This window comes from Hoplias malabaricus, chromosome 8 (genome assembly GCF_029633855.1).
Source record: "Hoplias malabaricus isolate fHopMal1 chromosome 8, fHopMal1.hap1, whole genome shotgun sequence".
Classification (NCBI taxonomy): Eukaryota; Metazoa; Chordata; class Actinopteri; order Characiformes; family Erythrinidae; genus Hoplias; species Hoplias malabaricus.
This window is the reverse complement of record NC_089807.1, coordinates 40,018,842-40,031,515: the sequence shown is the minus strand read 5'-3', so window position 1 is coordinate 40,031,515 and position 12,674 is coordinate 40,018,842. Positions and strand designations below refer to the sequence as shown.

General features: G+C 42.4%; 1 protein-coding gene across 1 annotated transcript in view; it reads right to left on the bottom strand.

The window, feature by feature from the left end:
* The window catches only part of tbc1d9 (TBC1 domain family, member 9 (with GRAM domain)), a 34,958-nt gene extending 23,785 nt beyond the window's left edge, over positions 1-11,173 (bottom strand). Inside the window, exons 1-2 of the mRNA XM_066679296.1 lie at positions 10,614-11,173; positions 709-819 (exon numbers count right to left, since the gene is read on the bottom strand). Of these exons, the coding sequence (XP_066535393.1) occupies positions 709-819; positions 10,614-10,734 (232 nt within the window). The 5' untranslated portion in view covers positions 10,735-11,173. The remainder of the gene's footprint in view (positions 1-708; positions 820-10,613) is intronic.
* Between the last annotated feature and the right edge of the window lie 1,501 nt (positions 11,174-12,674).

Sequence of the window (12,674 nt, the reverse complement as noted above, 5' to 3'; positions counted from 1 at the left end):
GCAATTAAGAATAGTATATATTTTGAATTTTTATAAATGATTTCAGACGTAACTCTCTTAGACCATGTGTAGAGTGTCAGTACTTTTAAACAGCGTAGTAGGGGGTGGCTGTGGTGGTAGAGAATGGAGAATATCATACCCAGCTACCGTAAGTGCCAAGGAGAAATTCAATTAAGCCTGCTTAGATGCACTGTTCTTAAAAGCCTGCAGCTAAGAGGGGGATTTCTGGCTCTTTGATCAATAGAGCACTAGCAGCAGTGCATAGAGTAAACAACACAAACCATGGCTAAAAACCTAAGTTGTTTTTGGTTTTATATCTGCATTTACATTTGATGAATTACAACTAAATGAGACAGCAGCTGCGGTGTCAGAAGTCTTGCCCAAGTCTTACCCTTATTTGTATAGAATATAATTCCCATCCATGCTGGTATTCAAACTAAATATAAGGACTCACCATCCAAGCAAAGCATTTAATGAGTACTACTCCATCGGTCCAGTGCTGAGATCATACAAACCATTATGTAGCCCCCAGTTAGACAGAATTTAAAGAGGAAGGGGAAAACGTCATTGATTTTCAAGCTTTCGCCTTCCCCTTTTCAGCTCGGTGGGGCATGAGGTAATGGCTGGCATTGGAGACTGCACCAGAGAAAGGGAAGATGTGAAAGAGCATTCAGAGATGGTGGACAGTTAGTAAAGATGGCACGTTACCATGAGCGATGGTCCAGTAGACCAGCGAGTCCGGCGTCTGGTAGAGGATCCTGTACGGAGCCACACGGGCACTGGAGTCCAACACTACGTCCAGAGTTCCCACCAGCAAACCTGCAGGAAAATAAAGAAATCTAATTTTACTAATACCAGCGTGAATGGGAATAAGTGGGACCAAAGTGTTTATCATGCATTGCACTGATGTTAGCAAATGGAACAGGCCAAATATTAAACATTACAACATATATAATATATACAGTAAAGTAAAATATCCCTCAAAAATGAAAAAAAGAGGCACCAAGCTTTTATTGAACAGTTTCCTACAACAGTTCTCCTCCAGTCACATTCATTTATTCAGCATTTTTTTTTTTTAAGAATAACTAACTAACTAACTAAATCGAAGGGAAATAATCAAATCTAAAATTTCAAAATGAACGGAATCTTTTTCCATCCATCATTATTCATTATCTGTAAGCGCTTATCCAGTTCAGGGTCGCAGTGGGTCCAGAGCCTACCTGGAATCATTGGGCGTAAGATGGGAATACACCCTGGGGGTGGCGCCAGTCCTTCACAGGGCAACATACACACACACATACACATACACACATTGACTCACACCTACGGACACTTTTGAGTCACCAATCCACCTACCAACTTGTGTTTTTGGACTGTAGGAGGAGACCGGAGCACCCGGAGGAAACCCACGCAGACACAGAGAGAACACACCACACTCCTCACAGACAGTCACCCGGAGGAAACCCACACAGACACAGAGAAAACACACCACACTCTTCACAGACAGTCACCCGGAGGAAACCCACACAGACACAGAGAAAACACACCACACTCCTCACAGACAGTCACCCGGAGAGGGAATCGAACCCACAACCTCCAGGTCCCTGGAGCTGTGTGACTGTGACACTACCTGTTGCCACCGTGCCGCCAATTATTTTCCAAAGATTCTTAATTATATAAAAAAATTTGTGAGATCAGAGATTTACTTTTATATAATTCATTATAACAAAAAACCTGACAATTCAAAGTTACTTATAGAAAATATCTTTTGATGGTGTGACGGGGGAAACCCTTGAATTCTTCATATTTACATTCAAAAATGCCTTATGAGCAAATACTCCTGTTCTGGGTTTAAAACGTCATTGTGGAAGTGAAATAAAAATATTCCACACTTGAAGCATGACCATGATAAAGCTAGGATGACTCTAGGATGAATGATTCACACATAACTAAGAAGAAAATGTTGCTAACTGGGGATGTCCAAGATAACTTCATTGTTTCTGAAGGCAACTATAGTGTTAAATTCTTAAATAATGAGTGAGTGAATGAGAGACAGAGTTTTAGTGCTAGTTTCTGTCTTTTAAATAAGAATAAATCAAAGCTGGTTGCTTTGAAGCGAAGTCTGCTGGAGGTGTAAAAACTCGTTCACACCTCAGCAGTTTTAACATTGGTATGGCACAGTTTCACACATGAAAACACAATGGTTTCACACCAGCTGCCAACTAGGCGAGAACATGACAAGAGGCTTTATAACTCACCTAAAGGCTACAATAAAACTAATTCACACATATCTAGTGAAAGAAAGAGGTCTGTAATTACACAAAAGCCAAAAGACTTCACATTTCATATTACAGGAAAATAAACAGGGATATAGGAATCACCAAATAAATTAGGTTTTAGCTATGTGTTTAAACAGCTAATGCTAATATTAGCTTTAAAGTAAGTAAAAGTAAAGGGGGAGGGGTAAATCTCCACATTCTGTATTTGTTTTTATTACTCTATGGTATGTTAGCATAGATATGTATGTGGGGTAGGTAACTTTAGCTATACAAGCTAATACATAGAGCTATATAAATATTAGCTAACGCTAATGTTTTCACAATCTAAGGTCAGCAGGTAACACAGTGTTCAACTACAGCTTAACGAGAAATGTATTTGTTTTGCTTTATACACCATCAAGTGTCACTTCACCAACACAAAACCTTGGACAAGACTCCAAACACTGTATTAGCCTCACTCGGCAATGTGATTCAACTGGATAAGAGAGTCTGAATCATAACTGAACTGGACCTAATGTTTAATACAAAAGGGATTGACACTTCCCAACAAGTTACGACCCTCACTAACAGTCATCCAATTTTAGAATACTGTTCTACAGCTGGAAGTATAATTAGCCTGCTTAGCAATTTCACCACAGAATCTAGCTAGGTTTAAAAGAGCAGCCTATGTTTGGATTTTGAATACCCACTGTTTCAACAGCAACTGGGCCTTGCTTTACAGACTTTAACAGAAAACTAGACACTTTGTGGCTAGTTGTGAGCTGGTTTGAAGGGCTGAGTATGAAAGCAGCATTAGCATCATTCAAAGACAGCAGCATGACAGGTCTGGTACAAGCAAAAGCACTGTTTGTGTTCATCTCCAGGGAGGACTCTCAGTTCTCTTCTGTGTCTGCAGACTGACTGATGCCCAGACACGCAACAGCACACGCTCACGCTCTCTCTCTCTCTCTCAAGGTCTTTAGAGAAGCAGTCCTTCTGCTCCAGGGCCTTTTTAAATAAGGTATCTGAATACAATTACATATCAATAGCATCATCTCCCCCACTCTCTCTTTATGTACAACATTCTTCACTCTCTCCTTCTGGCAATTTGTGCTCAGACACATAGAGAACAGGGAAATCTTCTGTAATAAACCATTGCCTAATTTGACAGACGCTGCAGGAAACAAAACAATTAAAAAAAACACAGGTTGAAACAGGCCTACAAAAAGTGCAGCCAACATACGGTAAAATAAATCATGTTTTTACTACTAAGGCCATGATTAGACATGAATAACAATCATATTTTCCCCTAATAACCCACAATATTATTTTTGAAATGAGTTTTAACAATGCCAACTCTGATTTGAACCACATTCATATTCACACACTTCAGTAAACTATCAGATGCTGTCAGTATGATGGAGTTTTAATACAAGCATACACTAGATGCCCAAGTATTTGTGAACACTCCAAGTAATTGACAAATTCAGCTACTTTAAGGTGCACCCACTGAAGACACAAGCAATCCGTTGATGCTCTGGCACAACTGGAGCTCAATCCAAAACCCCTGAAATGAAATGGAGTGGTGTTTGGGATCCAGAACTAATCACCCAACATCAGCACCTGAACTCAATGACCCTCCTGTGGCTTTAATTCAATCATATGCTCCCAGCAATGTTCCACCACGTTGTGTAAAGCCTTGCCACAAGAGTAGAGTCCATTACTGACTTGTTACAACAGGTCAAAGTCCCCTCTGACCATCACACACTAAGAAAACAGCCCTGCAAAATAAGCTTCAAGAGGGTGAAGAGAGCAAAAGATCACATGATCCAAAATGGCAGTCCATCCTGAAGCTCAGCCAACAAACCTGTTTCTCCAGTTCATCCTTAAAGCTTGCACATCATTCTCAGCATTGCTCATATACACATCACTCACATCACATGCCTCATTAATGCTCCATTAAGCCTTTGAAGTCCACACATTTCAAAATGATAAACCCACAGCAGCCCTTCTTTCTGAGGAACATCAGTCATTTTCTGGAAAACTGGGACGTGTACTGGCTGGGTAAAGTACACTTTAGCACAAAACTAGTTCACTACAACAGAAATAAAACAGTTGCCAGGCCAGACAGATAGAGATGTTCCTAAAATCCATAGATAAACACGTCAAGTAAAGATTGATGAAAAAACGCAACATTAAAGAGTCGAAATTTCAAGACGTAACAAAGTATTTTGAGGTTAAATGCGCAGATCTAAAGAACCTCATCAGATCAGATGTTGTCACGGCAGCAGTGATGGGAACCAGATATCTTTTAAGAATTTAATGCCTCTAAAACAAAAACAAAAATAGATATTATGGGAGTGGTTATGGATTCGTCGCCTTATGGCTGAGATACTGCATTATAAAAGATGACAAATTGTAAAAGGCAAGATTTTACCCAAAAAAACCCAGAACATTTAAAAACACAGAAAACACATGTAAATACACGTCAATCAGAGGTTCATTTGAAGGACATAATTGTGAGAACTCATGAGGGCTGTCTCTGCTGACAAATGACAGGGGGTCACCGAAACAGAAACCAAAATATCTAACTTGTGTTGTAGACCTCCTAAAGCCAAATATCTACAAATCCATACACAAGAACTCCCATGATAACACACAGAAAACAATCAAACTTCCTCTCTCTACCGTCCTGACAGGAACTATGTTGACTCCTCCCGGCCGTATGGTCATTTCGGTTCCTTCTTTAAAATCCAGTAAGGCCCAGCTGTACTTAACTTGGTTGAGAGAAACAGTCAGTGTCACGTGATGTTTTGAGGCTAGAACCAGAAGCAAGGTCAGTAAGCAGAACCCTATTGTCCAGCTACGTACGATACAAATCAATCTACTGTTCGTCTACACGCTGGAGACCACAGAGCTGGAATAATCATTTCTCTCATTATTGTCATTTTCAAACTGCCGTCTGCTTTCAATCCTCTGCTCAGAATCTGGCTTCTGCTCAGGCGGAACGTCGCTCTCTGGCAAAGGCTGAAAATCAATACGGTCTCAAATAACATGAACCTAAGAGGTCTGCAGTGAGCAGCAATAAACTGGGGAGCAGCTGCCTTTATAAATACTTCTCCAAAGCACAGAAACAACATTGTTCCTATTTCTGTGGCTCGTGTTTGACCGTGAATCATTAGATAAGCTGGAAAATGGGGACTAGCATTTGTAAAGACTTTAGACAATGGGTTATGATGATGATAAGGGAGCAGAGGTTTGACTGAATTTGACTATGACCATCTGCAGGGTGGCAGTAGGGCCTACACTAACATATGAAAATGCCTTATCGAAGTTTGCTTGCCTGGAGACCATCCAGTTCCCACTATTCAGATCTCCAGACTTAGCAACTGAGCTCAGGTTTGATCCCTGCATGCTCCCGGGGCCTGGGGCCTGGGGCTAAACATTGTGTACGACGCATGTGCCCTCTAGAGATTTGGCCCGAGTCCCTGCCACCCAAGCCTTCTCTGGGCAATGCTGCAGAAAAGGTGGAGCCAGTGTGCCAGGCTCTTTGCCTCTCTTCTCAGCGCCAACTGGCACACCACTCATGCATTTACATAACAATGACATCATCGCCACCCACCCAGCGCTGCCACTAAGAGCCTGGCCCTCACAGAAACCAACAGACTTACGCACACGTGCTCGCTAATTTCCTCAAAGATTAGCAAAATCGAGGATTTACTTCACTTTCTCTGCACGTGTGGTTGATTTAATCGCAAAACAACAGTAATCAAATCTTCGGTCAGGTGTGTTGCTCACAGGGCGGACACAAAAACACCGAGTGTTGCAGGCTCTTGTTGACCACATCCGGACGACACGTGGAAATCAGGATTAGGTTTCTATTGTTCCGGGCCTTGGCTGAAGGACAGCTACAATCTGATGTGAAATGTAGTAACTGAAAACAGAAGGCCTTTACCAGAGCCATGTCATGCTGTGTGTATCTTGTGAAGAACAATGGCCGATTCAGATCCGATTGAGCAATAACTGATAACGACACTGGTGGCAGTGAGGCACACGGACATACCTATAGACATTGATAAGGAAGAGTGTGTGTCAGTGGAATCGACGCTTAACTTTCGCACTCTAGATTGATTTTCCTGTGGGTAAGGTCAAATTTGTGTCACACGGCATTTATTACTGCGTCGTCGTTAGTTCGTGACGACTACATCCTGCCTGCAAAAGTTAAGTGACACTGTCAGCAGCCTCGGTTATTCCACTGCACATAGTGGAGACTTAGAGTGTAGTAATTCTGAAGCACTTTCCAAACTCAGACAACAACAAAAACAAATCATATGCCATTCTTCACAGAGGAGAGGGACCTTTCTTTCACACACCTTTTTTTCCTTTTCTCTCACCAACCCTAGTTACATTTCTACAAAACAAGCCATGGACGTTAATGTCAAAATTACTCATATCTCACAATGATTCCGTTTAACTACAGTTCTCCCTTTGTCTGCGTGTGTTTACTCCGGGTGACTGTCTGTGAGGAGTGTGGTGTGTTTTCCCTGTGTCTTCGTAGGTTTCCTCCGGGTGACTGTCTGTGAGGAGTGTGATGTGTTCTCCCTGTGTCTTCGTGGGTTTCCTCCGGGTGACTGTCTGTGAGGAGTGTGGTGTGTTCTCCCTGTGTCTGCGTGTGTTTCCTCCGGGTGACTGTCTGTGAGGAGTGAGGTGTGTTCTCCCTGTGTCTGCGTGTGTTTCCTCCGGGTGACTGTCTGTGAGGAGTGAGGTGTGTTCTCCCTGTGTCTGCGTGGGTTTCCTCCGGGTGACTGTCTGTGAGGAGTGTGGTGTGTTCTCCCTGTGTCTGCGTGGGTTTCCTCCGTGTGCTCCGGTTTCCTCCCAAAGTCCAAAAACACATGTTGGTAGGTTGATTGGCAACTCAAAAGTGACCGTAGGTGTGAGTGTGTGTTGCCCTGTGAAGGACTGGCGCCCCCTCCAGGGTGTATTCCCGTCTTGCGCCCAATGATTCCAGGTAGGCTCTGGACCCACCGTGACCCTGAATTGGATAAGGGTTACAGATAATGGATCGTAATTGAAGATGTGATGCACAATAGATCATTTTCACGCTAAAAGGATTTCACCATTCGTTACTTTCAAGGGCACAAGCTGACGGATTGAATTGTGTCGTGCGATTTACATTAACATAACAGTTGGTGTGAGTCCATTTTAAAAACATATAAAACCGGAAAACGCAGCCTGTTTTTTTAAGAATCTGAAAAACAATGTGACAGCAAACAGACATCAAACTCAAATTTCTCCACTTAGCAAGATTTACTGTAACATGAAGGTGCTGGAAGTCAGTCCCCCCCTCGATTCAGCTCCTGCATCTTGAGGGATTATATTGATCCTTTTGCTGCCCAGCCTCTGTCTGTGGCCCACTTTGAGCAGTGAATGCACACAGCTGGGGCAATGATTCAGCAGGAATCTCTCAGTCAGATCCACACACACACACGGGAGCCTGGGTGAAGCTGGCAAAAGTGCATTTTATTGCAGGAACCAGAAATATCCAGGTTTGGGGGAAAAAAAAAAAACAGATGATACAGATATTTGACCATTATTTTTCAAACTTACAGCATCATTGCAACTGTTTGCTCAATGCACAGTCATTTAACAGGATCTCATGCCCACAGAGAGTTTGCAACACTGTTCTGGACAAAGACCAGGCCTTAAAAAAAAAGGCTTTTAAGTAAATAATCGCCTGATATTATGATTTAACACAGGATTTGCTTCATTTTCACCCACAAATCTTGTAGTATTTGTTTGTTGCCATCTATAATTATAAGAATAGGTTACATTTAAAGAGTGAATTATTCTTAAATGCTTTGAAACATAAATAAACCCACTCCAGAGAAGTGCCCCACACACACAGAGGCGTGTGTGTGAGAGACAGCCCTTATTCGTGTCTAATGTCAGGAGGGGTTTCAAATATCTGAAATAAGAAGCTGCATCATGTAAATATGCATGACACATGACGTAAAACACCTGACCGTAAACAACTAATGTGTGATCTGGACGCACACAAACAAACCACACACAGCTCACAGTCGACTTGAAAGGCTTATAGCTCTTATCTAAAAATCACTAAGAAACACTGAGCACTGCGAGGAGATGAGGACCAGAGGCTACCGAATACACAAGTGCTGTGACATCACAACCATGACTCACTAGTCTGGTGTCCTACATCCACAAAGTAAGTGAGTTAACGTAAGCCTAGGTTGAGGACATAGCATTGGTAACTCAGCCATTTTCCTCTTTTCTTGCTGGATGAGCTTGACCTCAGTTATCTGCATATTTGAGAATTTCTCCTGTTGTGAAATGCATACGCAGGAGCATGTGATTCAGACACATACTGTCCACCTCTACCCAGAAACATCTGAAGTATGACCTGGACATATGTGACCTACCAACATCTAATACATGAACTGGACATACACTGCATGGCCATATCAGACCCCCGTAGTCACTCTCAATGCCACCAACCCATGAAGGCAATCACTGGACAGTTCAATGCACTGAAGGACAGCACCAACTGTGATCTGGCCACCTGTCACAACAGCCATCTGAGCTGGCTAGCACTGTCAACAGTAATGAGTGGAGGATGGGAGCTGTGCAGGGTGTGAGGAAGTGAATTCTAACAACACTAGTGTTTACAGCATATTATTCTCTGATCAGCAGCTACACAAAGCACCGGTTCACTCAGCCAATCACAATAAGACTTGGGTCTTCCTAGGAGGGTTGGGTTCCTATTCAAGGATTAAAACTAGCCTGGGACTAAAACCTTTTTCTCTTAAAGTGAAATTCTTTTGAGAATATTTTTAAGTCTAGAATCATTATATTGGAAATTGATTCTTTTTTTTATGACAATTGTGTAACAAAGGGTAATGTCACAGTCGCACAGCTCCAGGGACCTGGAGGTTGAGGGTTCGATTCCCGCTCCGGGTGTCTGTGAGGAGTGTGGTGTGTTCTCTCTGTGTCTGCGTGGGTTTCCTTCGGGTGACGGTCTGTGAGGAGTGTGTTGTGTTCTCCCTGTGTCTGCGTGGGTTTCCTTCGGGTGACGGTCTGTGAGGAGTGTGGTGTGTTCTCCCTGTGTCTGCATGGGTTTCCTCCGGGTGACTGTTTTTGAGGAGTGTGGTGTGTTCTCTCTGTGTCTGCGTGGGTTTCCTCTGGGTGACTGTCTGTGAGGAGTGTGGTGTGTTCTCCCTGTGTCTGTGTGGGTTTCCTCCGGGTGACTGTCTGTGAGGAGTGTGGTGTGTTCTCCCTGTGTCTGTGTGGGTTTCCTCTGGGTGACTGTTTTTGAGGAGTGTGGTGTGTTCTCTCTGTGTCTGCGTGGGTTTCCTCTGGGTGACTGTTTTTGAGGAGTGTGGTGTGTTCTCTCTGTGTCTGCGTGGGTTTCCTCTGGGTGACTGTCTGTGAGGAGTGTGGTGTGTTCTCCCTGTGTCTGTGTGGGTTTCCTCAAGGTGACTGTGAGGAGTGTGGTGTGTTCTCTCTGTGTCTGTGTGGGTTTCCTCCGGGTGACTGTCTGTGAGGAGTGTGGTGTGTTCTCCCTGTGTCTGTGTGGGTTTCCTCCGGATGACTGTCTGTGAGGAGTGTGGCGTGTTCTCCCTGTGTCTGCGTGGGTTTCCTTTGGGTGACTGTCTCCTTCCACAGTCCAAAAACACACGTTGGTAGGTGGCTCCGTGTCCGTAGGTGTGAGTGTGTGAGTGAATGTGTGTGTGTCTTTGTTGCCGTGTGAAGGACTGGCACCCCCTCCAGGGTGTATTCCCGCCTTGCTCTCAATGATTCCAGGTAGACTCTGGACCCACCGCAACCCTGAATTGGATAAGCGCTTACAGATAATGAATGAATGAATGAATTGTGTAACCAAAATTTAGCCAATCACAGAACGGCATTTCTACACCCATAATCCTCTTTGTGTATTTATTTATGTTGTTTTTATAACAGTAACAGAAGGGATATGTCATTTTGTACAATGTCTCTTCAAATGATAAGTCATGCACCTAGTGGTCTGGATGTTTCAGGAATTATGTACTAAAGCTTTTTAAACATGGCCGCCCCGAATGGGTAACCGCTCTGTGGAGCATAAACAGGTTCAAAGGACTACACTGTCATCTGAGTGCTCATGACACGGGAGTTGTTCTCTAAATAGAAAAAGTGACAGAAAAAAAAACAAAACAAAATATAAATATATATAAATATTCTTTACTATAATAGTGAAAAGGGTTTACTGCTCCTTTAAATGGAAGTGTGTTATGAAAACAATGCTTTGTTGTCATCAGCAGAGGTATTATTAATAGAGGCTAACGTTTAATTGTCCCTTACCGGCCAGTCCTCCTCCTCCATCTCCGTGTCCTTTCCTCTTCTGGAGGATGAAATAAGGGTTGGCCCTCTCGGTGATCCACAGAGCGCCGGCCAGCAGCACCTCCTCCGGGTTCAGCCACATCTCCCTCCGCTCAACTCCGGATCCGCATCAAAAAAAAAAAAAAAACGAAAAACACGGCGACAAGCAGCGAGACAGACCTCCACCGATCCGCGCTTTCATCCAACAGCACCACGGTAGAAACAACAGCGCGAGCCCGGGCAACAACAACAAAAACACACACACCGATCAAATCAACACAGACGCGTCTCACGCGAGCGCACTGTCCACGTCTTCATCCTCCTTATCCTCATCATCTTCATCACAACCGGAGGACGTTCACCCGCTCACACGCCGCGCGCCACTACTCGAGCTCGAGCCCATCGTACGCGCTCAAAACCAAGTCGTTGTGAGGCTCGAAGCACGCGCACAGTCTGCTGTAACCGTGATTACGGAGCCGTTGTTCTACAGCTCGCGCACCGCCCCTCTGTTCTCCGACGCGCGCGCTCCCCTCCGCTCCCACTCAACGCCAAACAACAACACAATGCGCTTCACCTTCCTCTACAGCGCCCCCCACAGCACAGCGGCGAGGGGAGGGCTTTTACACTCCGCCCGTTTACAGGTAAACACACCGGGATCCGCTTTCAGTTAATAAACAATAAACACAAGATAACTATAACATGTAACTGTACTACTACTGCTACTACCTCCAATATAAACACTAATCAAAATATTATTAATATATCAGTAGTCGACATCTAACAGTCAAGAGCAAAGGAAATTATGTTGTATTGGTTTATTGTTATCTTAAAAGCGGTTCATGGATTATTAAACTAATTACTACAGTTAAATGCAAAAATAAACAAGAAATCAGAATGACATTTACTCATTGATATCACTCATTAGTACGTTACATGGTTAATTATTAACAAAGTCACTGATTACTAATATATATTTATAAATTACTAATGGTGCATTACTGTTAATAATAACAATAACAATATTATTAATAGTAATCATGATAAATTTATTGGTTAATTATTGGTTCCACACATAATTTGTTAGAGGTCTCTGTAAAGACTCTGTGAAATGTTCTTGATTAACAATAAAACTTTCACTCGTACTATAAAGACACTTTAAAAATGAAACGCATGTTTTCCTTTGATGATGATGATAATAATAATAATAATAATAATAAAAATAATTCGTATTTATGTCCAATCACAGTACAGGTGGGCGGGGCCTGTCGGAAAACGGGTAGAAAATGACTCACGCTAACACATCATGCTGTTACGTCACAATGGTGGGTGGAGCATGGAGCTAGGCCCCTGAGATTTAATAATGAATTTGTATTTTTTTTTCTTACAAAGAGAATTGTTAAGTTCAGTAGTTATTTTATGTCATTTACTTTATTACAATAATGACATTTTAGGTCATTATATTTGTTCTAAGGGGTAAAATACTTCTACTGCAAAGCTTCAGTAGTACAATCCAGGGTTTTTTTTTAATATAATTTCTAAATATAAACCTGATTTATATTTAATTGTATCTTCTGATTTTATTCAACTATATTTATTATATTTATATATATTACATTATTATATTATTATATAATATATTATATTTATATTTATATGTGGATGAACAGGTTACAAAAGTTTGTTTACCCTTATGTCACAGTGAGACAACAATGCCAGTTACACCCAAGTAACCTCATGGCTGACCAGAGCTTAGCAACAATGTAGCAACATACCTGGGGCACTTTAACATCATGATAAAATACCATAGCACACACTATACAATAAACTAGCCCTCGCTGAGAAGCAGACTGCTGCTCTCTGATTAGTCACAGCATCACTAGGTCAGAAACCGAAATGTTAAACCATCTTGACCTATTCTGAGCTCATCCTCTGCCTTCATTTCATTGCTTGTGTTTTCTAACCATGACATTTATAATTTAGTACATGTGTAGGTTGAATACATGGGGGCAGTGAAACTCTCTAATGGCTGCTTGATATATCAGT